The sequence below is a fragment of the Teleopsis dalmanni genome, chromosome 1 (assembly GCF_002237135.1).
Source record: "Teleopsis dalmanni isolate 2A chromosome 1, ASM223713v2, whole genome shotgun sequence".
Lineage (NCBI taxonomy): Eukaryota > Metazoa > Arthropoda > Insecta > Diptera > Diopsidae > Teleopsis > Teleopsis dalmanni.
Genome location: NC_051846.1, coordinates 97,405,787 through 97,433,626, shown reverse-complemented (window position 1 = coordinate 97,433,626; position 27,840 = coordinate 97,405,787). Strand labels below are relative to the sequence as shown.

General features: G+C 29.6%; 1 protein-coding gene and 1 long non-coding RNA gene across 2 annotated transcripts; both read left to right on the top strand.

The window, feature by feature from the left end:
• The first annotated feature begins 339 nt into the window (after window positions 1-339).
• Window positions 340-24,553, top strand: LOC119673521. Its single transcript, XM_038084813.1, has 5 exons — window positions 340-1,395; window positions 2,207-2,567; window positions 15,409-15,774; window positions 24,063-24,237; window positions 24,307-24,553. Exons 1-5 carry the CDS (start codon window positions 468-470, stop codon window positions 24,481-24,483), a joined length of 2,007 nt encoding a protein of 668 aa, XP_037940741.1. The 5' UTR covers window positions 340-467; the 3' UTR covers window positions 24,484-24,553.
• On the top strand, window positions 13,200-13,818 carry LOC119673522. Its single transcript, XR_005252067.1, has 3 exons — window positions 13,200-13,382; window positions 13,437-13,672; window positions 13,740-13,818. It is a non-coding gene; the product is annotated as an uncharacterized LOC119673522 (long non-coding RNA).
• Window positions 24,554-27,840: the final 3,287 nt, after the last annotated feature.

Sequence of the window (27,840 nt, the reverse complement as noted above, 5' to 3'; positions counted from 1 at the left end):
AAAGCTTCGATTTTTTAAGTGTATTTCTTCTGGTTTATGTAAGACAAATTAAACTTGCTCACAAATGAACTTACAAAACCTATAGTCTGTCGCATAAGAGCCGCGTAAGAGCGTAGATGTATTTTAAGGAAATATGGTTAAAATAGAATTTTATATATTGAATAAATTTAATATACCTTGAAGTTACAAAAAAAATGCAACTTATATTAAAATATTAATACCAAACAATTAGCAACATCCATTTGTTTAAAATTGAGAAATGTTATTTGATAAAATAAATTTTGTTTGAAAACTAAATAAAATAAACAATTGTACTTATCGTATCATAAGTTACAACAGTCAACTTTTTCACTTCGATTAAATAAAAAATTTTTCGAAAGCAATGTTCGATTTCTAAATTATTTGTATGAAGCTATGTGATATCATTACTTGGAAATAACGAATTAACTATTCTGCAAGTATCAGCAATGGAAAACAGGTCAAAACTGAATCCTCAGCTTCATCAATGTTCTACAGACGAAATAGATAGCAATATTCAAAATAATGTGAATACTCCACCAATTGAATGGTATAGTGCTGCTGTGAATGTTGAACATAAATCCCAATCGGAAAAAATTGAGGACCATAGTTCAGTGCATAAAAAGTGTCTTATTTCCGCAAATGATGCAAAACCAAGCTCCATTGTCGTACTGGTAAATGAACATAAGTCACCAACAGACCCAGAATTACAGCCTCTAACCATATCCAACATTAAAGCAGCGGAAAATTTGGAACCAATATCAGCCTCACCTAATAAAGAAAATGATGAAACTTTATGTCTTACGCAACAAACTGTTAGAAGTAGTGGGCGTAATTCTTTGAGTGAATCACAAAGCCTACGTAAAACTTTGCAACAACTGCCTTCAAATGTAACGGTGCACCGACACCGACGTCATTATTCACCAAAAACACAATCAAATCGTACGGCAGATACTAGTTCGTCTATTCAAGAAGGTATTATAGGATTTGTGAGTCGTGAACAGAAGCAACAGCTTTTAACAACTTCAGCACATAGTATATTGGACAGTGGAGGAGCAACTCGAAAATTACAGTCCTTTTCGGATCCACAAGCAAGTCCAGCACAACGCTCATTACGCTGCCGCAACAATTTTGACAAAAGTCCAAGAAGAAAACGAAGTAAATCAGAATCAAGACGACGCAGAGAGAGAAAATTAATAGCTGCCGGGGAAATAGAAGTGCGTCAAGCAAACGAAACGTTAATGCGATATCTTAAACAGTGTTCAGAAATGAATGACGCCTCTTTATCAGGTGAACTGGAAATCGATAAAAATATCGATGAGCGCAAGATTAATCGAAAATCAGAATCACAGCGAAGCAGACGTGGGCGATTACTAAGTAAGTGGGATATATTTAAAACATATAAAAGAAGCTTAGTGTTATAGAATTCTTACATTCTTAAAAAGAAAAGGTAAAGAACCTTAATTTTTCAACTAAATTTACTGAATTCATCAGACTTATTATTTATGTTGTTTTGTGCCAAATATTTGTTGCAAATCTGATGGATGCGAGGATGGTTTTGATAAAATAATTTTTGTCCAGCTCCCATTTGCAAGATTATTCAGTACCTAATGTATTACAATAACAATGCCGTATATTAATCAGTCACCATAGGATTATATTCAATCTTTTGAACAACTTTTATTTCACTAACTCTAACTCTAACTAACTCTGACAAACGCTTTTTATTGTTACTATACTTTTATCTTATTAACATCTTATATCTTACATTAAGAGGATTTTTTTTTTATATTTTTTTAACTAAGTAGAGAGCACCTTCACAATTAAAGTTTGAAGGCTAAATATTAAACAGCCTATTCTGTTAGTAGGTTATAATAATCGTAGAATTAAATAAAATGTTTAGAAGCTTTTACAGGTATTAGCAAACTAAATGAAAGAGAATGTAGCGTTAATATTTATAATTTGTTAATCTTAAATATAAATCGCTAATAAATATATTATCATAAAGATCGAAATCGTATTTAAAAGACTAATTCAGAACTTGTTATCACAAATATCAGCAGTGACATGTAAGCTGGCTTTGAATTAGACTTATTTTTGTAAAATGTATTTCTTCATTTGTTACATTGGTATTAATACATAATAGCCTAGAAAATATCTTTATTGTATAATTTTTTAATTTTTCTAGGTAAAATATACACAGCTGGAGGCTTATCTTCTATAATGAAAGAACTTTCTGATGATATAGTTTCCTCGGAAAAGGAAGATATCTACAATCCCTTTACACCAATCGTGTCCCCCACTGATGATATACCAGCTCATTTAAGTAAAATGTTCCTTCAAACATCATCGGGGTATCGACCAGTAGAACATTTTTATAATAAGTGCTCATTTGATGGTGTTTATGGAGAAAGAATTGGTAGAAATGGCACAATAAGGAGAAATAACGATTGTTTTGAAGGTTCTAATAATAATTTAAGTGGATTATCGTGTTTAAAAACCAGTGATAACATAAATACTCGACCACCATTTGATGTTGACAAAACTGAGTAAGTTAGTTTATGATTATAAATATTATTTTACGTCATTTATTATATATTTATTAAACTCTAATTCCGTAATTTTGACTTTTAGTACACATACATTTAAAAATGCATAAGAACTAAACTGTCTACTTGTTTTTCCATAGCAGTATCAAGTCATTGTGTACCTCAATTACCCATATAGTGAAAATTATTTAAATACTTTGATGTATCTAAATAAAGTTGCTATAAAAGAGATTAATTTCAAGAAATCAAATACTTTAATCAAATACTTTAAATACTTTGATGTATCTAAATAAAGTTGCTATAAAAGAGATTAATTTCAAGAAATCATGTTTGCTGCAGCATTTATCTACATCAACGTTGCATATATATTAACTTTACAATTGTATCGACTGTATGTTTATCAACTAACCACAAAGAAATCGGAGATTGTGTAGAGAATCATTTTGAAATATTTTCTTGCTTTACTTTAGCAGATTGATATTCATTACTGCTACTTGTGTTGCCTTCCTTTTCAATTATGGACCGATGTTTTTCATCATACTTACTACTGCTGTATGCTTTTTGTTCTAACATTATAGTGTTCGTATTTTCTGTGATTATCCGAGAGGTGTTCGCCACCTGTACTGCTTAATGTATCTCATACTTATCTTTCTTTTGACATATCATATTTATGAAATATGATTGAACTCAGCAAATTAACTTCAATTTTCTTGGCAATCTTAACACGAAAATGAAATTAGTAAAAATTCTCAAACACTGCTTTCCTTTAGTTAGATAAGATAGATCTAGAATGTGAATTCTTTTTAGTCTTCTTTTGGTTTCAATGTCATTTAATACAGAAAACAAAAAATTGTCTATCAACTGCAAGATGTATATAACATATACAGTTTAATCTTTTTATTTCACCTCTTTTTTTATGAATCTCTAAGCCTTTGTGGTAATGTATATTTGTTACATACCGACGCACATCTGTAATCATTCGCAGAGTGATTGACTAGGATCGGTGTAATATTTCAATGTTGGAGACGCTGACTGCAGCATACAACTGAAATGTATAGATCTAAATTAGTTTAAGCATCACTTTGAAGGGTTTGATTTCGTTTTTTGGACAAGGACAAGGTGGGAATAGTTTTGATACTAATCATACTTGCATTTAGCTTTAATGTGAATATTCCAAGTCAGTCTGCTATCAAGATGAACACTAAGGTATTTTACAAAATACTGTAAGAGGCGCCTGATAATTTTCCACTTGTTACGGTGATTACAGTATCATCTGCGTAGGTAGCTAGATTCAGTGCAGCCAGAACTAAAGTACTGACCCTTGCACACTTCTTTGTGCTGCTCCATTAGGAGCACTGACTGTGTAAAGAATTGATACCGCACCATGGTATTTGGCATAGAAATATTTTTTGTTAAGGTATAATTTCATCTATAGAAAATATGGAGCGGTAAAATGTTAATTTTACATAAAAAATTTTGATAACAGATTATGCATGCTTTTGCTCTATAAGCATTTCTTACTCTATATTATATTCATTAAAAATAATTATTTTATGTGCGTTTTATTTTTTCGTGCAGAAATAACTCTTAAAATTCGGCCTCTTAATTTAAAACGTACTAATAACTATTATTTTTGCGTTATAAATATAAAAAGCATGAATTACTCCCACTGGCCTGCGGAATATTTTTAAAATATTAAGTACATTTTCCATATATAGTAATTGTTTTTGATATTTCATACAAAATATTATAGATATATAATTGAATTAATTAATTATATATCATTTTAATTGTTAAATTTCAATACTATTCTGTTTGTATTACTTTATGTTATCCTTGATTATTACTTTTGCTTTTATACTTGTGTATAAAATTGACACCGTTTGTGTGTATTATCTTCATTAAATCAGCAATTCTTACAAACGCAGAATATGTCTTGGGTCGTCGCCACAGCAACAGGAAGCCGTGGATGTCAGAGTCAATCGCAGTACCTCTGCTATAAATAGAGTACCTAATGAAGAAGAAATTGTTCAAGCTATTAGCAGATTCAAGAAGAATAAGGCTGGTCCAAATAATATCACTGTGGAACTCTTAAAAGCTTGTACTTCGACTACCGCTAAAATGATTCAACCTTCTCTGAAAAGCATATAGGAAAACAATCGTCTTCCAAACGATTGGCTGGAGGGCTTGCTGCCTATTTTCAAAGAAAGGTGATCTGAGAAAATGCAGAAATTATAGAGGCATTAGGTTGCTGTCGATTCCTTCGAAAATATTAACTCGTATTCTTCTTTCCCGCATCAACATTAAACTCGCAGACAGTATTCGCAGACAAAAGCCGGCTTTAGACTAAATCGTTTGTGTATGGACCAAATTAACACCCTCAGGGTCATCGTCTAACAATCTGCAGCCATAAACTTATTAATCGTCGACTACAGCTGCGGTTTCGACAGTGTCAATAGAAGCTGCATTTGGAAGTCTCTCTTACAAAGGGGTATTTCCGGGAAAGTTGTTGACCTCATCAAAGCACAATACAACAACTTCAGTTGCAGAGTTCTCCTTAATGGGCAACCGTCAACCCCCTTTGCCACTTCTTCAGGTGTTCGACAAGGCTGCCTGATGTAGCCTATTCTATTTTTTATTGTGTTAGATGACATCCTTAACAAAGCTATTGGCTTTCAAACCACCTCGAGGGTATAGAACATGCTGACGACATTTGGCTTTTCAAGGCGACAGAATGATATGCAAGGTAAACTCAAAAACTTAGTTCACGAATCGCGAAAAGTTGCTCTTACAGTGAACAAGATAAACAATTCTGACCCTACCGGCAAATACCTGCACAATATAGAAATCGACAACGTAAACAGCTTCAGCATGCTCATCAACATGCCGCCAACTTCCTATCGCAAATCAAATGATAAAGCGTAAATGGCAATGGATCGGGCACACATTGAGGAAGTCACCAATCGAAATCTGCAAAAAAATGTTAACGTGTAGTCCTAAAGGAAGCAGAAGACCTGGTAGGCTTCTCCAAGTCTGGAGAAAGAAATCCAAGCAAGCAGAAAAACCTTTTGAGAAATTAAAACCCTGCCAAAAAATCGTGACATTTGGAAAAAGTTTGTTATGGCCCAATGTTCCCCTGGGAACGTAATAGAATAAAGAAGAAGATCTTCATTTCCGAACCTATACCAACTCTAGATATCGGTGACATCAGAATTGTGTAGCTTCTTTTATTACTGAGTTATAAAAGTAAATAATTTCGATTCACTAATACGACGAAGCATGTATGAAAGTTTTATTGCTAATCACATTAAAATAAACACAAATTATAATAAATGAATTTTTCTACTTTAAACCACATCACTTAAAAAATTATATCATAATTTGCACCAGCTGCTATTTTCGTTTTACTTGGTGGATTGGCAATGCATATAGTATCTCTACTCTCAACTTATTTCTCAAGTAGGACTTAATCCATTTTAACTTTGAGAAACTTCTTTCAGTAAAAGCTGTACTGAGTGGAACTGTGAGAATGATTCTGAATATAAATATTCGAATATACTTCCTCTAAAATGTTTTCTTTAATATACCGGACAACTTTCTTTATATATCAAGTCGAGTGAGTTCGATTTTAAAAGCAGCAGTTCTTTATACATTTCGAAAAGGTCTTCGTTTCGTATACCTTTCATATGATAAATGTCATATATGAAACCAAATTGTTCAATATATTCATTAAGTGTTTTGAATCAACAATTATGACAGCATCTATGATTGTGGTAAAACGGTTCATTTTATATCGTATTTCAACGGATTTTATAGTCTTTTACCAAATTACGAAATGAGCGCGGATTGTCAATAGCCATTTTTAAGCTTACTTAAGTCAATTGCCATAGTTTATTTATACATTTTACTCATAGTAAAAATTCGTACCACACGAGTATTTGAACAATAAACTCATAAGTTTGCATTTCTACAAGGACTGTTTCACAATTACTTAGAAGTTCTTAATCATCAGTTTTGTTTCTCAGGTCATTCACGCATTCAATAACACGATGAAATTGCAAAATTATCGTTTATTGCTTCGATTCTACTCTCCCATCTTGTTTCAGAGAGAGATTTAAATTCAATTTTAATTTAGTTCCTAAAAGTACCTGACTCTTGCTCGACTTTAAAAAGAGCACATCGATTTTATTGATAAACCCGAAAAACGTTTTCGCTGTTGTAGAATAATCAAAAGCGTATTCCAACTGTCATAAAAAATAATACTGGATTACTATTTAGGAAAAGAAATGCCGACAATAATGGCACCATTAGCATAACTCTGTCCTGTCAAATCTTTCCAGTCATGTGCGAAAAAAGTCAAAGAAGAGCAATATACTTTATTTTGATATTTAAAGCACACTAACCATGTGTGACGTTGCGTTTCGCCGTAATTAAATTTTGAAGTAAAAAAGAAATTAGAAAAATAACCTTTATTAAAATCATTAGTATAACTTTTATTAGATTTTTCCACGTTTTGCTGGCAGCCATTATGAATTAAAACACGATGCTATAAAGCCATTTTTAGAAATATCAGCCTCCTCAGATCTAAGTTAATAAATTTCTTAATTGAACTGCCTGAAAGTTGGTTAATAGAAATTCACCCGCGCCCATATTTCAAGCGAATGTGAAATATGGTATCCAGTTGTCAGAATTGTAATCGTTGCAAAGATTTAGAAGACATTCTTTTAAAATTCTAATACTTCTTTTTGTTGGACCAAAAGTTTCATGATGATACTGTACTATTTTATTTATAAACTTGTACGTATCTTTTCTATAAGTTCATTTATGAATTCAGTCCTTATGTCAGATTTTAGTACTTTGATATGTCCTAATTTTAAAATAAATTCTTCCACTAGTAGTTTTGCAACTGCTGTAGCTATTTTTGTCTTCATTGGGGTAGTTACTACAAATTTGGTAGATTCAAATTACATAGTCAGAATATAACAGTATCCATTTTTAATCTTCCATCTGTATCTACTACGTTAACTTCAAAACTTTGCGTAGGTGTTTCAGTTACAATCATTGTTTTTAGTAAGACTTCTGTCAAGTACGAACTAGCTGGCAACACGAAAAAGAAGAAGAAGAGGAAGAGAGTTTTTTGTATGGTGTGAGCGATGAACGGTGTGCGCAAGTTAAATTTAATTAAATTTAAAACATTAATTGTTATGTTGTAGTATAAATATTTGTCATATTAAAGATTTGTTAAAACCGAAAACTAAAATATCCCTAATTTACGGTTAAGGTGATACTTGTAATCTTATTAAAATGACCTTGTTCACCATCATTACTGACATAAAATTTAAGCCCGCCAAATGATCTAACTCTACTGGCTGCAACGTAAAGTTGACCATGCGAAAAACAGGGCTTTTCTACAATATTCCAACTCTATCAAATGTCTGTCCTTGGGATTTGTTAATTGTCATAGCAAATGCGGTGATGACTGGAAACTGTGTTCTTTGAAAATTAAATGGCATTGAAGTTCCTGAATACGTCAAGTGTATGCGTGGAATCAAAATACGTTTTCCGGTAGCAAGTCAAGTAAGCACTTCACAATCTATTGCTTTATTATACATTGTTTCGACTCGCATTCTCGTCCCATTCACTAAAGCTTGCTTCGTATTTAAATTTTGAATTAACAAAACCACCGCATTAATTTTGAGCTCCAACTTATGTGGTGGTAAACCACTTACAATCAAAGTATTTAAAAATTCTATTGGATAGTTGCTCACCTCGCTGTTATCCCCACAAATAATTGTGTCAAAACTGTGATAAACTTTTTTTTTACCAACAATGCGATTCAATATATCGTTATTGGTAAGTCCACAATCTTCATCAGTTAGAGCTAACACAACTGACTTCAACATTCTATCTGATAAAATGGTTTCATTAATACCTCCAAAAATGTCTTGTATTATGTTATATTCAACACTTATCAAATTCACTGGAATTTCAACTCAATCTTTACCAAACGATCTGAAATTAGATTCACCATTTCCAATTCTCTTTAGAAATTGAACGAATTCTGGTTCTTCGGGCGTTGCTCTCATATTTTGAGTTAACGTTATATGATTGAAAAACGGAAACTCTGCCCAACTCGTAATACAATTTGCAATCATTACTGATAGCGATACATGAGGAATAACGGGAAATATTTGTCTAAAATCTCCACATAATAATATAGTTTTTTCAGCAAAAATCATTTGTTTTTTTTATGAATCGTCGCATAAGACTTTCAACAACGTATCAATACATTCCACCACTTGTAACGGACACATCGAAATTTTATTAATGAATAATGCCGCCGAATTAATAAATCTGGCATAACTACTATTTTTTTAATATTTGGTACTGTATTTTTCATCAGATTTATGCAATTCCACTAAATGCACACGAAATACATTGAAGATTAGGAGAATTCAATTTACGAATTATACCCGTTTGTGTGCATATTTTCCCACAACCTACATCGGTTGTCAAACAAAACACATTTGATCCTGTGTCGTGATACTGAACTTCACGAATAACTTTATCAATAGCATCATGCTATTCATTATTTGCGCTATCATAAATCTCATTAAATAAACATGTAACATTATGTGTTAACAAAATATCCGCGATTTCCAATAATACTCTATTGAAAGATACATCTACACTACAATCATCTCTAACGAAATCTTCGCTTAAATTATCTGTAAATTCCACCCAAAGCGCTAATGCATTTGCTGGAATATTTAAGGCACAAATAATCGCAAACAAATTACGCATTTGTTTTGCTGAATTAAATGTCTTAGCTTCATTCAGACAAACTCTCCACTCATTATCGTTGGACGCAATTCCCCTAGCATGACATGCTTCGATAAATGTACTATAAACAATTTCATTGTATGTACGTACATTTCATATAATTTTGGCCCTTTTATGGAATGGAATAGTTCAATTTCTTTGGTTATCTCATCTTAGTTAAAATCTGTTCGGTTACGTTTATATGCGCAACATATATTGCACCAATAAATTTTTAAAATTAATACATAATTTATCAGCTATCAGACAAACCACAATAAAACGCTTTTATTTAGAAATTAGAAGCAGATATTTCGTCCTTTATTTTAGAACATCTTCAGTGATAATTATACAAAAAAAAAAAACAAAAAAAAATTACAAAAAAAAACTTTTTAAGAATTACACATTGCAATTAAAATAATACCTTAATTTTTAATAAAAAGCTTAATTTAAAGTTTATGACTTTCAAATTAAAACAATATATACGAAAAATTAACATATACATAAAAAATGACACTATTGAACTTGTTGAATATTTGTTTATATTATATTATATTATTATATATGAATATTTTGTTTTTATTAATTTTGTATGAATAATTTGTTATTTTTATTTGTATTGTAATAATTGTGTTAAATATATTTGGTGTAAAAAATAACGTTGTCAATGCAATGCCCAAAATACGTCATATGCTTCTGTTGGCACATGAAAACAAAAGCGTCAAATTTCGTCTGCAAGAAAATGCACTCTTGCAGTTTGCAATAAGTTCATTGTTTGGCATGCATTGTCAAGGTTATTTTAGTTAATTTATTTGTTGTAAATTAATTATCAATTTTAAATAAAAGGCACAATTGAATTTTTGACAATTCAATTGATGCGAAGCCACATTCGTTATCGATTCTTTTTTGTTCGTTCTAATAGCTTGTAGAGTTGGTTCAAGTACCAAATTTACACCATATAAGCACCTGCCTACTGGATTCAAGTCTACAGTAATCAGGATAATTTAGGACAATCGTCAAATTACTGGGTTCAAGTGCTCAGTGGTTCTCGTGTTCAAATAAGTCAACATAAGTACTGGATTTAAGAGTTCAGTACTTGCAAACAGTTGATTTCAACTTTTGATTCAGCGTGTGATCATACATTTTGGTGTGATCGTACATTTTGGTGACCCCGACGTGATCCACCGTACAGAACTCAAAAACATAAAATGAACAATAATTAGTTCGATTCGAATGGGAAAGAAAGGCAAAGACAAACATTTTTTTTTATTTTAATTTATTGAAATTTGGCTGACCATACAACGCTGTTTCGAGTATTGCCAAGTACTCTTCATCAGTGGTCTTTGGAAATAATCGAATTTTATTTAATTAGTTTATAGTCCGTATATAATTTGTTAGGACTGCAAGTGCCAGGCTTAGAACTCGTGCCTGTCAAATTAGAAGCGATGACTAATCGTGTTTATCCACAAGAAGCCAAGGCTGCACAAACTTTCAATGCTCAAGTTCCAGGTTTTATTGTTACTTATTTTTATTTAATTAGTGACACTAACCAAAGCACTTGCCGTGCTTTAAATTAGAACGAGCTTATAAACTACAGCTTTATTTGGAAACACAAGTTCAACGAATTGAAAGTTAATCTTTGAGCTTGCCTATTTTTGTTTCAAATCTATTATTTTTGTAGAGACATCTGTTATGCATATTTTTTTTTTAACTTACTATATGTAAAGCGCCTTTTTTGGGTGCAATTTTACAAAGAAGCTATTACAAATGTACTTGTTAACATAACTCCAACAAGTCCGATCCTTGATTGAACTCAGTTAACAAATTAAAACAATTTAAAACATTATACAATTGTCTATTTTTACTAGGATTTAATTAAAATTAAAATCAATACCGCATTTGAAATTATAGGTTTATTATTATAGGTTTATTATATAATCTAATATAAGCATCTGATAAAGCTTTTATATATCAAAACTGTTACTAAAGAGCCGTTTCTTTATATATTAATTGTAAGAGAAAAATATTGGTGCTGTTAAAAAACAAGTTTAATTTAAGTTTTATTAATTACTACAAAATAATTAGTTTTATTTTTTGTTTCTTTTTTTTGAGCTTTTTTTCATAGAAGTTTATCTCCAACTATTGAATTAGGAGCTTCATGACCACCTATAGGAATTTCCCCTTTTAACCCATTTCAAATTCCATTATTAAATATTGTTATTTTATTAGCTTCAGGAGCTACTGTAACATGAGCTCATCATAGATTAATAGAAAATAACCATTCACAAACTTCTCAAGGGTTATTTTTTACTATTTTACTAGGAATTTATTTTACAATTTTACAAGCTTTTGAATATATCGAAGCACCATTTACAATTGCTGACTCTGTTTATGGATCAACATTTTTTATAGCAACAGGATTCCATGGAATCCATGTTTTAATTGGAACAACTTTTTTATTAATTTGTTTGATTCGTCATTTAAATTATCATTTTTCCAAAAATCATCATTTTGGATTTGAAGCAGCTGCTTGATACTGGCATTTTGTTGATATTGTTTGGTTATTTCTCTATATTTCTATTTACTGATGAGGAGGATAATTAAATTTACTATTTATCTAAATAATATAAAAAGTATATATGACTTCCAATCATAAAGTCTATAAAACTATAGATTAGATAATTTTATTATTAACAATTATAACAATAATTATTTTAACAATTTGTTCTATTGTAATATTTTTAGCCTCAATTTTATCAAAAAAAATACTTAATGACCGAGAAAAAAATTCCCCCTTTGAATGTGGATTTGACCCAAAATCTTCTTGACGAATTCCTTTTTCACTTCATTTTTTTTTAATTACAATTATTTTTTTAATTTTCGATGTTGAAATTGCATTAATTTTACCTATAATTATAATTTTAAATTTTTCTAATTTATTTATATGAAGAATAACTTCAATTATTTTTTTACTTATTTTATTAATTGGAGTATACCATGAATGAAATCAAGGTATATTAAATTGATCTAATTAAATGGAAAATTTATTTAAGGATTGTAGTTAAATTTAACACATTTGATTTGCATTCAAAAAATATTATTTTATGTAATCTATCTTATAAAGAATATGAAGTGATACATCACATTTAGTTTCGACCTAAAAATTAGGTAAATTACCCTTATTCTTAATATTAATTGAAACCAAAATAGAGGTTTATTACTGTTAATAATAAAATTGAATAAAATTCCAATTAAAGAAATATGATGAACAAAAAAAAGCTGCTAACTTTTATTTTTAATGGTTAAATTCCATTTATATTTCTATATTTATTTATTAGTTTAACAAAAACATTATATTTTCATTGTAAAAATAAATATTTGTATTTATAAATTACTAATTTTAATTCATTAAATATTTAAAGATAAATTAATCTCCCTTACAACTTCAACGTAATACACTAATTATAAGCTATTTAAATACCAAATAACAAAAAATATTAATACAAAAAAAAATAAACTTATTAATATTATAATTAAACTATTATTCTGCAAAATTTGGTTAAATTTTGAATAACCCAATAAATTTTTATATAAATGGAAAACCTGAAAACATAAAAAATAGTATATATAGTGTGTGTGAAATAATAAACAATATGAATAAAACAAGCAACAAAAATAAGTTCTGGACTTGGGTTAGTACGGCAAATAAGTATTAGTTTAAAATTAAATAAAGTTTAAAATTACCAAATGTTTTTTTTTCAGAAATAAACAAAGAAGTTCTGGCCATTCATGTCCAGAATAGTCATAAAAATAGTTCAAATTTTTTCAAAGATAATTTTTGCATGAGTTTGGACTGTATGAATTCAGTGCAAGCACTGAAGAAAATGAACACAAACTTTCGGATTGCAATTTCTTTAGAAATGAGAATTGCCATTGCGCTGTATTGCGTTGATTCGTCGCCTGAATACAGAAGCGTATCAAATCTCTTTGCCATTGGTAAGTCAATCATTGGTAAGTCAACTGCGCGTTTGCTTAAAATTATTTTGTCAGGAGGTGTGGAAAATTTTTTTACTATTGTACATGAATGGATTCCCATTAACAAGTGACAAGGTGAATGAGGCCATCACAGGATTTGATGCTTTTGAGTTTATATAACCAAAACAATATTAATTACAAACAATACTAAAAGATAGAAGCCACATTAAAACAAAACCCGAATCTTAGAATGCTGATCACTACTATAAGAGATGGTACTCGACCATTCTATTTGCTCTTCTATTTTATAGGTAAGTAGTTCATGCGTAAATAAATAATTAAAATTTAAGTGTGCATATATATTTTGCTATTTTACAGATACCGTATTCTTAACATACATGTTGCCTATCCGGGAAGATCTAATGACTTTCATTTTTGAATACTCATTACTAAAGAGTCAAAAAATTAAATATATAATTAATATATTAAATCATTTATATATACATAATTTTGTACATATTTACTACATATTCAATTAATAAAAATAAGGATTTTATTCAATACATACTTTCTTTTAAATTTTCACATTTGTCAAAAATTTCAAATTTGGTCATTTCCGTTTTGGGAAATTTATTTCTAAAAGTTGTATTTTAAATTTTTTGTCTTAAATCAGTTGATTTATTTACAATTAGTTCATTTATATAAAATCAATTTGTGTTGTATATTGTTCCCATTAGAGGCTTTAATAAGTAAATCAGCCCAAATGTGGAACTGTAAAAATAATTTTAAATATCTTACTTATGTAAGAAAACAGGAAAATTTTTGACCCTCTTGTCTCTATTTTCTTTTTGGGTATTTGTATTATTTGAATTGTTTTCCATTTCCTTGGGAAATAGATATTTTTAGCAGATTATTAAATATTATGCAGCATTCTGCTAATAATATAAGGTCAATATAACTAATATTCATCTAAAAAATGTTTGGTTTAAAAAACACAGGAACATGTTTGTGGCGGGTACTTGATTTACGGCATAATTAACTTGAGCGATATTCGAACATCTCGTTCAAACATATGAATAGTTGAAAAATTAAATATAATTATTGTAAATAAGTACCAGAAATAAAGTAATACTTCCTTCTAGAGTGTAGAAAACAAACTACACATATTTTTCAGTTCGTCGTTGTAATAAAGTAATACTTTGTGTTATATACATCAAAATTCTTTGCAGTTCTCGAATTTGTATATAGTTGAGAGTTTTCATAGATGTGGGCCAAAATGTTAACATGAAAGTACACAAGTCATTGTATTTTTAGTTGCTGTACTCAATAAACTGATGATTAAAACTAAACTGTCCATCTCTGGCATCTATATGGGTTATAACAAAACTAAAATAACAAACTAGGAAAGAAGTTACGTTCAGCAATTTAATTTATTTAGTGTTGTCCTTCTTTAAGTTAATTTAGTTGCCTTTTTTACAATTTGAGTTCGTTGACTTAACTCAATATTCAACAAGTCCGAAAAGGGGTTATCCATTTATGGCTCCTAATTTAACAGCTCCGTTTTAGTTACATATTTCAAACAAATCTGTCATTTAAGGCAGATATACGACTTTTCATTTTAAAATATAATTACATTCATTTCATACCTTTCATTTTATAAAACATATTACATATTATTTAGGTTTTTAGTTAAATCAACCATATCCGAATCTCAGCAAAGTATTCAACTGAATTGTTATTCATATATTGTCGTATATTAATTTTTAGATACTTAAACATCCTTAACTACAATGTATTTCGTGTTTTTGTGTTTTAATGGTTTGTATTAAATTTTTGAAAACGACTGCTATTACCTCTTCATAAAACGTCATTTATCTAGAAGTTTTTGTAATTTCTCAAGCTAAGAAATCCCTTCCTGAAAATAGTGGACATTAAAACAAAGCATGTTTCTGGGAAATATGTTAGGAAATTTTCTAATAAAATAAAATTTTTTTTGACCTTAATAATTATTAAAATTAATATAAACATTTATAAAAATTTTTATTAGATACGAGATAACAACATGTATTCAGTTGGCTTGTGTCATTCAGCAGATTTGGTTACTAATTGCTAACGTTTGCCATGGTTTGTTAGCTGGCCTTGCATTGGCTCACTTACTTTTTGTGCTTGGTACTATGCATATGGATTGGTCTAACACTATAAGTCAGTTAAATATTATAGAAGAAACTGCACATATAAAAGGTTTCCACATATTAAGTAATGATGATGGTTCTAGCAACAGATCAACAATATTCTCCAACACAGAAAATACAAAGGCAGTACTAATAATTGGTGACTATGCTGCGTTTGCCGACATATATTTAAATACATTTTATTGTTTAGCAATTCCTTGCTTGATTTCTATATTTGATCGGTAAGTTTACTTAATTTGTAGAAATAAGTTATATACAGTGCCGAACATAATTATTGGTACAGCAAGCAAATTAAACTTTAGTATTATTTTTATCCTGTTAATGACGCGATTTTTAACCAATAAAAATTTTTTTTAGATAAAATTCTTAATTTTCTTTTAAATTTATCCCAAAAGCCCATTATAACAACAAAGACAAAACTGAAGGCAGCACTGATGAAGAGTGGCAAAATATTGGACCAAAAACCACACAAAAGTTGGTTTCTTCGATTCCAAAGCAAATAGCAGCTGTTATTAAATAAAAGAGCTTAGCCATTAAATATTAATTGTTATCGATACTATTTTTTTTTAATTTGTTCTTTAATTTTGCATTAGCTATGCCAATAATTTTGCTCAGCCAAATTTAGTTTTTTTTTTGGTTTTTTAATTTTAAAAATTATATATAAAAGAAGATAAAATGAAATAAAATACACTTAAAAGGAAATTAATCATTTTATTTATTTACTTTTTTGTTAATTAAAAATCGCATCATTAACAGAATAAAAATAGTGCTAAAGTTTAATTTGCTTGCTGTACCAATAATTACGATCGGCAGTGTATGTATGTGATGTATTATATATATTAGGGTGGCCGTTATTTACGAATGTGTTCAAATTCTAGATGCCACCCCCTAAATTTATTCGAATACTCAAAAAACTACTAAATGTGAAGTTTTAGACTATTCGGATAATGTTTAGAGGTCGCTCATCGAACTTAAACTTCGGAAAAACGCCATTTTTACACTTTTTTCAAATTTCTTCGCTCCCATCTCGCGTATTTTTCACCTTTGACTATTTGTACCAAATTAATATTATTCTTTACCATATTAGCTTTCAAATAAGGTAAAAATCAATCAATTTCGTCCACAATTAACTAAATTATTACTAAAACAAGAAATCATACTAGACGTTTATTGAAGCTTTCAAGAGCAGCATAAATATGGGAGTAAATACGAGTACGTATGAGCGAAAGCACAGTTTCTTGGACACAAACTGGTACAATATAATATTTGAAGAAAATCAAATACTTCCTCATTATATATAATTGTCCACACTTGATTTGAATAATATGCACAAAATAGATTAATAAATATAATAAAAGGAAAGGAGTCCTTAAGTAAACAAAAGAAATTCTCTTAGGTGTTAAGGATGAAATAACAACTTTTTGTTACAAAGAACTACAAAAATCAATTTGCAGAGAAGACTATAAAGAACTATTGGAACTAGTTATCATCTCTTTGGGAGAAAGTTCATCACCAATATTCCGTGACCTGGACCAATGCACCATGCTCGTTGGATGTCCAAAGCCCTTTACTGTTTAAAGATATATTTATTTCGAAATGAGTTCATCTTTCGAAGAGCAAAAGCTAAAAGAAATCTGTTTGTTCATAATACATGTTTACGTAAAATATTGGTTCAAATGTGTTATAGCATCAGAAGCAGCTTACAAAGATTTTTGTTTTATAAAAGAAATGTATAATTATAGATGTATTGATAAGACAATATCTGAGCCTGCAATTAAGAAGATGTGTAACCATTTATGGTATTTATGAGATGAATGCATTGGTCTATCATTTTTTGATGACAACATTCCAATTAAAATTATAAAAAGTATGGTAAATACGTTAAAAAAAATTATATCAATGAATGTTGAAGTAGATAGTGGTGATAAAATGAAAGCCACGACAATGTGGACGATATTAAAAAAGACGGAGAAAAACGAATTCTTTTGAAGATGGAGAATGTAACCGATTTTCTATCGAAATCACTAGAGGATTTTGTGACAGCCAATACTATTAACCAGAAAAATGGAACCAACATACAGATTATGTTTACTTACTTACTTAGTTTACTTACGATTATGTTTACTTACTTACTTACAGATTATGTACACGCGTTAAAAATTGTTCACAGTATAAGACCTGTTAATGACACGGCGGAGCGAGGAGTAAAACTTTTCGAAGAATTTAATAGAGCCCTTGGTAAAAATGAGCAAAATAAACAATATTTATTGCAAGTAATAACAGATTATAGAAAGACTTTTAAAATGTATACTAAAACAGTTTTGTCAAATAATAAATAAATATAATATTTTTTTTAAATAAATTACTTAAGGACTCCTTTCCTTTTATTATATTTATTAATCTATTTTGTGCATATTATTCAAATCAAGTGTGGACAATTATATATAATGAGGAAGTATTTGATTTTCTTTAAATATTATATTGTACCATTTTGTGTCCAAGAAACTGTACTTTCGCTCATACGTACTCGTATTTACTCCCATATTTATGCTGCTCTTGAAAGCTTCAATAAACGTCTAGTATGATTTCTTGTTTTAGTAATAATTTAGTTAATTGTGGACGAAATTGATTGATTTTTACCTTATTTGAAAGCTAATATGGTAAAGAATAATATTAATTTGGTACAAATAGTCAAAGGTGAAAAATACGCGAGATGGGAGCGAAGAAATTTGAAAAAAGTGAAAAAATGGCATTTTTCCGAAGTTTAAGGTCGATGAGCGACCTCTAAACATTATCCGAATAGTCTAAAACTTCACATTTAGTAGTTTTTTGAGTATACGAATAAATTTAGGGGGTGGCATCTAAAATTCGAACACATTTTTTTGCCCCCATACATATAACGGCCACCCTAATATACATTATATATGATTGATGATTAATGATAATGTATTAGTGTTAGATAAATCATACGAAGAGTAATAAATTTTTGCAAATAGTGTATCATATTGATTGTTTTAAGTGGCATATAAAACAATATGATAGTTGTGGTTCAAAGTATGCACTGTTCTAACAGTCTTCCAGTTTTCACAGAATGAATTATGTATATATTAATATTGAAAAGAATTTAGTTAAATCTTTGCGAACGGTATTTGATGAAGGCTGATGCAAAAATTAAAAAGAAAATTAATAAAAAATGTAATATAGTCACCTTGTGATCAAAGTGTAATGCATATCGTAGGATTAGTTTTTGTTTGGCGTCTATACAAAGAAGGTAATTTGTGTGTATCGCAACCACGAGTATACGAATGGTTTAAAAGGTTCAAAGACAGTCGTACAAGACAGTCATGATGAGATCCCTGGCCGTCTGTTACTAAAACATCTGTTACTAAAGCAAACATTGAATCGGCGAAGCAGATCGTGTTGGAAAATCGTTGTGAACCGATTGCAGTATTGTTGAGCATCTCATATGGATCGGCCGAATACATTTTAACTGATGTTTTGGGTTTAAAACGCGTTGCTTCTTGGCTGGTGGCAAAAAAGCTGAATTTCATTCAAAAAAGCGTTGTTGATGTGGCCAAAGAGATGATTTCCGAAGCAGATAGTGACCCCATATTCATTGAAAGCATTATAACTGGTGATGAAACATGGGTCTATAAATTTGACATGTCAACCAAACAACAATCGACCGAATGGTGCTTCGAAGGTGAGCCGAAACCGAAAAGAGAACACCAAAGTCGGTCCAAAATCAAGGTTATGCTATTTTGTGACCGTTTTCTTCGATATTCGTGGTGTGGTGCACTATGAATTCCTTCCGGACGCGAGGAACGCGTTTTGAGACCATAGAGGACATAAAAGAGAATTCGCTGCGTGAACTAAAGGCCATACCGTCGGCAGCCTATAAAACTTGTATAGAAAATTGGATCAAGCGTAGGAATGCATGTATTGCCACAGGAGGAGAGTACTTTGGAGGCGATAAAAAAGAAAATTAAAATTAAAAAAATAAAAATTAAAATTTTGCGTTTTTTTTAAAATTCTCGTATTTTTTTAATCATAAGGTATTAAATTACAAAACTTTTTCGAAAATGTTTTTAAAAACCGGGTTGGCTTTATGATTAAGCTATGCAACAAATTGACGCAGTCTTAAAGCCATTACGGTGATTGTAAAATTTGCAAGTTAAAAGTAACAATAAATCTCAGTATTCGGTTTGTAGAAGACAATATAGAAAATAAATTCATTCAGTGTTTTCACTATTTAATAAAAACAAAAGACGCAAAAAAAAACAATTTAAACAAACTCGCGTTCTTGTTGATTAGTTTAACTCCGGTTATATTTTTCAATAAATATGCTTATTTAATTTGCGTCTTTTTATGAACACTTTAAAAGCTTTCTGAAATAAAAATTTTTCTTGTAATCTATAGCTAATTGTAAACAAAATGCAAAAGCCATATATATCCCTGATAAAAATGAGGTGTATTATTATTATTAATAGATAGGATAATGATTTACTGTTTCCGATAAGAGTTATTTTGCTATCCATAAAGAAAATATTCTAAGTAAGCGTGGACAAATGTGAGCTGTTAACGAACCTAATAAAGTCTCTTGGTTTTAGATTTCAAACCTTCTTCAATTAAATAAAAGCCGATTCAAGGTATCATACTCCCTTTCTTACAATTGCAGAACACGAGCAAATAAGATTAACTTCAGCCGAGTCCTAGAAAGGTGGTGGATAGCAGGAGTATGACGAGTTAGAAAATCAGTTATTAATCTACGTTCAGTTTTATTTACACTGAGAATGGAGTCATTGTAGCTACAGTCGCGAATTTATCAGCTGTTGGCTTATCGTTGAGATAAGATTCTTGTAGATTCTAACCGATTTGGATGCAATGGTCTGAGATTGAAGTGATTTTCAACCTGCTTAACTGTTCGAATGTATGTTAATGCTTGCGTTTTTGTAATAACTTTTCAAGCATTCTGTAGACAGATTTTGATGGCATGCTGTTCTATCTTATAAACTGGAAAATAGGTTTCTATGTGCAACTGGCATTTTCTTCGAGAATACCAGTTTATGATTAAACTGTGGATAGTCTTTAAAAAAGAGTTTTTAGCAAGGTTTTTCTGCAGTCGTGCGACCCACAGCAAGATCGTTATCTCATTGCGATGCTATCTCCAAGCAGCTTGCTTTGATTTTCTGATTGTTTATCTTGTAAGCAATTCAGTCATATTAAGGATTTGCTCCATTAATCTTTATGTGCTCGCGATATTTTTCTTACGTTGACGACAGAAGTCTACATTTGTAGCAAGCAAATGTTATATAGAAATCTATGCCAACATATAAAAAAAAAACTTTTAGACAGATTATTTAACTTTTGCACACAATTGTATATATTCAGTAAAAAAATTATTATACAAAATATATATGGAAAAGTTTAAGTAGTTTCTGAGGAATAGCATATATGTGAGATGTGCGTCATATACTGTTTTTTTGAACCAACTGCAAATCTTTCGCGTTGTTTTTCTCTTTCAAATGTTACTCTTTTAGTTGCCCGATTTGCATTTGAGTTCTTTCCAGTATAAATCTCACTGTTGTGACGACTTCGCATTATGAACGAACCAAACTTTTAGACGGAATATAATGGGTAAATCTGGTTCTATCACGATATGTAAATAGTTGATTGTCTACTATTACTTCTCCGAAAGGTTCATAGTATATGCGGAAATTGCTATTATCTGAGCCTGTAATTCAGAGATAAGAGGAATCTTGTCATTAATATCGAACTGCTCGACAGTCAAACTGAATGAATGAACAAACTGCTTCCATACTCCACCACAGAGTAATCTTGTCATTAATGTCGAACTGCTCGACAGTCAAACTGAATGAAACGTAAAATTTGTTTAAAACGGGTTTTTACATTGTTGCACAGTAACAACAAACTGCTTCCTTACTCCACCACACATCCGTATCCTCGTCCTTTGATTTAGTTACATCAGCTAGCAATAGAAGCTCTTGTGCTCTTATGTCACAAGTTATCGTATCAGTGAAACTCAATTTTTCTCCTTCTAAAATGAATAAATCACAATATTCTGAAATCAATTTCCTAATTGATTCATTCTCTTCATCATTCATATAATCTACTGTTAAACTCTTTTGTATACATTCACACCTTTCTTATTTGAAAGACTCTCTCTTTCATTAATGTTTCTTTTTTAGGATCCTTTTTAAAATTATCAACAATATTATAATCCCTAAAGTCTTCTACTTTCAACGGAAAATCAATTACAACTTTTTTCTCACATTTATTTATAATGCTTACTAAACATTTTCCATTTCCCATTGTACTAATACAATGAGGAATGACAATTTTTTCATCTTCATAACGCGGAACATACACATCTAATCCATTCTTTTTACCTTTATTAACCGTGACAGAACGAAAGACTTCCATTGTTGGCGGAACAAATTCTTCAAATTTATTACATTGGATACTATGTACATTTTTATCAACATAAAATAAGTCCTGGTCATATTCTATCTTGCACTTAAAATGGCCTAAAAAATCAGCTCCGATTATGTCATCATATCTGTAAACCAGATCATTTGGTATCACGTGAAATTTCCATTTATAATTATACGTTTTGCCTTTTATATTCTTAATTCCTATTCTAATGGATGCATTTCCTATTGTTTTTTCAGACTTTTTGCCAATACCAACTAATTCTATCTTATTAATATTATTCATTTCTTCTATATATATGCATTAAGATTTAATTAAACTGATACTATACCCATTATCTATAAGGAATTTATAAAAATATTTCTTATGATCTATTATTATATAAGGACTTTCTTTACTCACATTTAAGGAAAACGTTGCCTTAGTTACGTTTTCTATTTTCGAAAATTTTATATCCTTCCGGAGAAACATTCTTTTGTACTACCTTTAAGTAACATTTATTTGCAATATGTCCTATTTTGCCACATTTATAGCACTTCATAATTTTTTCTCCAGTGCTGTTAGTTTGTTCCTTGTTTATGGTACATTTTGAAGCAATGTGTCCTAATTTTCCGCAATTGTAGCACTTTATTTGTGATACTTTAACGCTGAAATTTCGTTTCACATTTTGTCTGTAACTTATTCTGGATTCTTCATTCTGTGGAAATCTTCCAGCCTCTGACAACGATCGTGGACGACAATTGTTCACGTATTAGCCGATTTCTCCACCTAAGCCATTTATGAACGCATTTAAAACGATCTTAGTTTCAATGTTACTGACTTAAGTGTAGTAATTTCGGGGCACAGTGTGACAAAACACAAAATTAGGCGGTCATAATTCGATATTTTCGGAACCAGTAGAGATATTGATATGAAATTTTCCTAAAATATAGTTTTTGAGTTGAACTTTCTTTCAAATTTAATTTGAGCCCAATCGGCCTACCGGAACTACCCGAAATTTTTGTCCAAACATGGGGATTTTACAGTGGTCCCAAGATTACTTAAAAACTGTGATAGGTAGAAAGCTGAATTTAGGTTATTTAGGTTAGGTTATTGAATATCACGACAAATGATCTTATTCAAACTTGCGTTATTATCTAGATTCCAAAATTTTTTTATGGTTTTTCGCCCACTGCCACACCCACCCTCCATACAAAATTTTCATATTAAATCATTTATTATCGTTAAAAACACTTTTTGCACTTATTGGACTACATATAGCAACATAGCAACACAACTTTATGCAAAAAATGGGCGTGATCCGCCCATTAGTTCCTAAGTTATTTGCAGTTTTATGCAACTTTAGCGAAATTATGATTTCGTAAAAATTGAACCAACTTTAAACCCTTATAGCTTTTTTACTATTTATTCAAAAATGATCATTTATAATTTTTTTAAAGCTTAAAGTCCAATCGGCCTACCGGTAGTTCCGGTAGGCCGATTGGACTCAAATTAGATTTAAAAGAAAGTTCAAATTAAAAAACTATATTTTAGGAAAATTTCATATCAATGTCTCTACTGGTTCCGAAAATATCGAAAATATCGACCGCTTAATTTTGTGTTTTGTCACACTGTGCGGCGTTTTGATGTGAAAACAATAAACTTGTTTAATAAATATTAGGTATCCGTTTTAACATTAGCAAGCTGGAACATAATAAACATAATACATGGTGACCATAATATTTCCAATTGTGTTGTTTGATTTAAACTGTATAAATGCCTTGAAACAAATCTATTTCAGCCAAATTTGTTATATATTTTCCAAGTACAATATACATATGCCAACAAAACTAGATTATTATCATTCTTAGTTTAGCAATACCATACAATATTCATTTTAGATAAAAAAATAATTAAAGTTATGACATTATAAATATACAATGTATATATTATGTATACATCGTACGTTATAGCTTACTGAATAAAACAATTATTAGCAAACTCAATTCTAATACTAAAATATATATATACAACTGCATACTTATCTAAAACATTTTAACATTTTATAATTTCTTAGCATGGACATTTATCAATGGAGTCTCCATAACGCTTCTGGGCTGATATCGTTTCGTATGGTTGTTATTGCCATGATTTATACAGCTACAATAGTTTTAACTATTTGTGGTATTTTCAATGATGAAAAACTTTTAAATATTAATAATTCTAATGCGACTCATAAACCAGAGCAATTGGTAAGATTATTTTTATGTGATGAAAATAATTTATTAAAACTACTAAAGTTTTCTTTTTTTTGAATTTAGATCAGCAGTAGGATTATGTGCGTACACAGTAGTTTATCTATTACACGGAGTATTGCTGCAATATGTGGTTGGGTTATGATTGGCTTAAAGCCATACTTCGACCTTTTATATGAGGACTTAGTAAACTTAACTAGGCATGAACTAAAAATTACTTTTACGTACAGAGATAATACATGAAGAATCCATATTTTCTAATCTTATTTTAATATGAAATTCATCAATTTTAAATGAAGAAGTCATTATTCGTGTTGAGTGCTTTTAATTATAAAAAATACTATTAATGAAATTAATTATTTTAAAATAAATGTTTAGTTTTGGTACTATAATTTTTAATAATATGTAATATTGTTTTATGTGTTGATGTAGATATATATATGTACGAAATTAAATAAATAAAAATAAAATTTTTCACTTAAAAATAACACTATATGTTATTGTTGGAAAATATGACCTATTGATCGCAAAATAAATATAATAGTCATATAAATAATATATCAAATAATAGATTTAACAATTGCTAATAATATTAAATTATAGAAAAGTCGATCATTTAACTCGTTAACTCAAAGTGACACAGTCGTATTTGTAAATGGTTATTATTGTTATTCCTTATGAATATATATATACTGTTAAATCTTATTTTGTTTCGCCAACACATAACACTACTAAAGTAGTGATTAATAATCGAGTATGTACAACATATACATATGTATATAACTATATATAAAAGTAATAGAAGAGTGAGGTGCTGCATAATGAGAATAGTTTGAAAAGCAAAAAGACGTTACCTCAAAAAATAGAAATTGTGCGGCACAAATAACTTAGATTTATATAAGTTTATATAATACAGGAAGAAAAATAATTGTCGCTTGACTTGTTTTTCTCATTAAAATATTTGTCAAATTTTTTAAAATAGAACTTTTTTCGCCTCTCTTTATTTAAGTTAAGTCTCGAATGCCGCTGCTAATGAATCGGCTTCACAAGAATACGTATGATTCATGCATCTAGCATATACTCCAGTGAGTATGAATATACTCATCGAAAATGACTCGATCATTTGTAGCATTTGCGAAAATTTTGTGTGACCGCTGTTGTTTGCTAAGCAAAAATTTACGTGTATTTAGTTTTATGCTTTAGGCGTGTGTTGTTATTGTAAAATATGTGCATATATCAACTCATTCAAATCATCCATTTCACTTAGTAAATTATAGCCCTTGACCTTTAACAGGAACAATTGGTCCAATAACAATTGTTTCAGGAATAATTAAATGATTTCATCAATATAATATATCATTATTTATTTTAGGAAATAATCAGATAGAGTCGTATACACGAAAAAGAGAGTCAGAATGCATATAAATAAAAAACTGTCAATGATTTAAGTATGATTCGAGTGTTGAGTATTCGTTGCAATTGTCTGCTTTGCACATTTTTAGTGGCTTTAGCCGGTTGCTGTCTATTCAGATGATTATTGATTTGATAGTACAGTGATGAACTCGATCATGTTTGCATAATGCATGAAGACCCTTATTGTTATTCTTTTAAGTCTATTATTGTGAGCAAATGCGACAGCTTCTTTCTTATAGCCAAATGCTACTGTAAAATTTAATCAACACATTTCTTAAATGCTCGTATTCATAATTTTAGCTAACTCTTGCATTTCATTTTAGGGTCTTTTAAAATTATGTATTTTGGGTGCTTTTATGAAAATCGAAAGATGCTGATACATTCAATGCCACAAAGCTTAACACTAAAATACTGAAAATAAACATATCAAATGATGTAAGAAAACTTTGATGGCTAAGAAAAGTTAAAAATTCATATTCTTTTTCAGTGGAATTTGTTTCTGCCGACAATTAAATCGTTGGATACTTTTCAAAATTAGTTACATACAAATTGAATTTTAGAAGGGTTTGAACTTTTAAATGCCGATAAACTTTTGTTTTAACTATTACGATTAAAGTAATTTGCCAAGAATTATATAAATTATTTGTACTCATATAAAAACTTAAAAATTGATGTAAATACACTTGCTTAAAAATTATTGTTAGTATATAATTAGTTAAATATAGGTTAAGTAATGAAACAAGAATAATTGAAATTTTTTATAACCGAAGTGTTTATTATATTGTAAAAACACTAAATTAAAAGTCCTTCATAGGCCGCTAGAAAATTTTAATTTAAAACCGAAAGTAATATATAAAAATATTCTATATTGTAAATTTGCAATAAAAAAAAAAATCCAAAAATAAACGAAGATTTTTGTTAATTATATAAGTAATATTTTAAAATAATATAACAAAGTTGAGACAATATCAAATAAAATATAATAAAAATAAAATATAATAAAAATTTTCTCTTAATGTGTGTGTAGGCTGCTATTTTAATTCAAACCAGGGAATGGAAATAAACAGTAAAGTTTTCTAGCTGTACACTAGAAATGACAGCGACATATTCGACGAACTAAAATTGTGTAGTGATTCCGACATCTCCAACAAAATTTCTAATGTTCTCGTTAGTGTTCTTTTCCCGAAAGTAGTGAACACTTAAACAATCAGAAAGCAGTGAACTTTTGTAGCGATAATTTCCCGAAATGTTTTTGAAATGGGTTGTTTGTATTTTTAAAAATAAATATTGTGAATGCATTTATGATGCATTTTTAATATAAGGTATTACACAGACACAATATTTGATTGCGGATAGGTGATTTGTGTTTACCATACCAATAAAAAGCAAATGAGTAAATTGTATATAAAGTATAAAACAGTATAAAACAAATTCTTAAGAATTTCTGTGTAATACATCTAACGCTTAGATTATTGCGTAGGAATACGTAATGTGTATTGTAACAATACATATCATTTAATATGCTAATTTCTGCTAAGTATACATAAAAAATCAGGTAGAACTAAATAAATAAGTAAAACCATCTTAAAAAAAAGTGCTTCATGTCTTTTTAGATCAGTTCGAAAAAGTTCGCGGCAAATGGACGTGGTCTAAATTCGCTCCGCAAAATTTAACTAAATAGTAAATTTGGCTAAGTGGTAAATTATTTAAAGTACTTACAGTGTCTTCTTATTTGTAAATCAACAAAGTCTTATAATTATGAAAGTATTTTGCGCATGACTTGCTGAATTAATGGTGTAAACTGTGTGTGTATATATATTATGATAGAAATAAATCAGAATTTGGAGCTTTTATTGTGGAACATAATTTATATTAATAATAGTGGAACTAAATCTAATGCAAACAAATCTGATAGAGACAGATAGCTACAGTTTTCTATACACAAATAGATAAATCAGCTGATAGAGACAGCAAAAAAACCAAAAAACTTCTAAGCTTAAAAATAATGAATTAAAAAACAGTGTTGTAAAACTAGAAAACCAATCACACAATATATAATCGTAAAGTGTAATTGTGTAATTATTAATACGAGTAATTTTGTGAAAAATTTGAAATTAAACTTTTTGCATTAATATTTATCTCAATTCTTGCTGGACTGGAAAAGTGTTATATATCAAGAAATTTAAC

Coding starts and splice junctions, on each gene's coding strand:
- LOC119673521 (XM_038084813.1), top strand. CDS start 468: ATGGAAAACAGGTCAAAACTGAATCCTCAGCTTCATCAATGTTCTACA. Junction 1,396..2,206: donor CAGACGTGGGCGATTACTAA/GTAAGTGGGATA, acceptor TAATTTTTCTAG/GTAAAATATACACAGCTGGA. Junction 15,775..24,062: donor TTGATTTCTATATTTGATCG/GTAAGTTTACTT, acceptor ATAATTTCTTAG/CATGGACATTTATCAATGGA.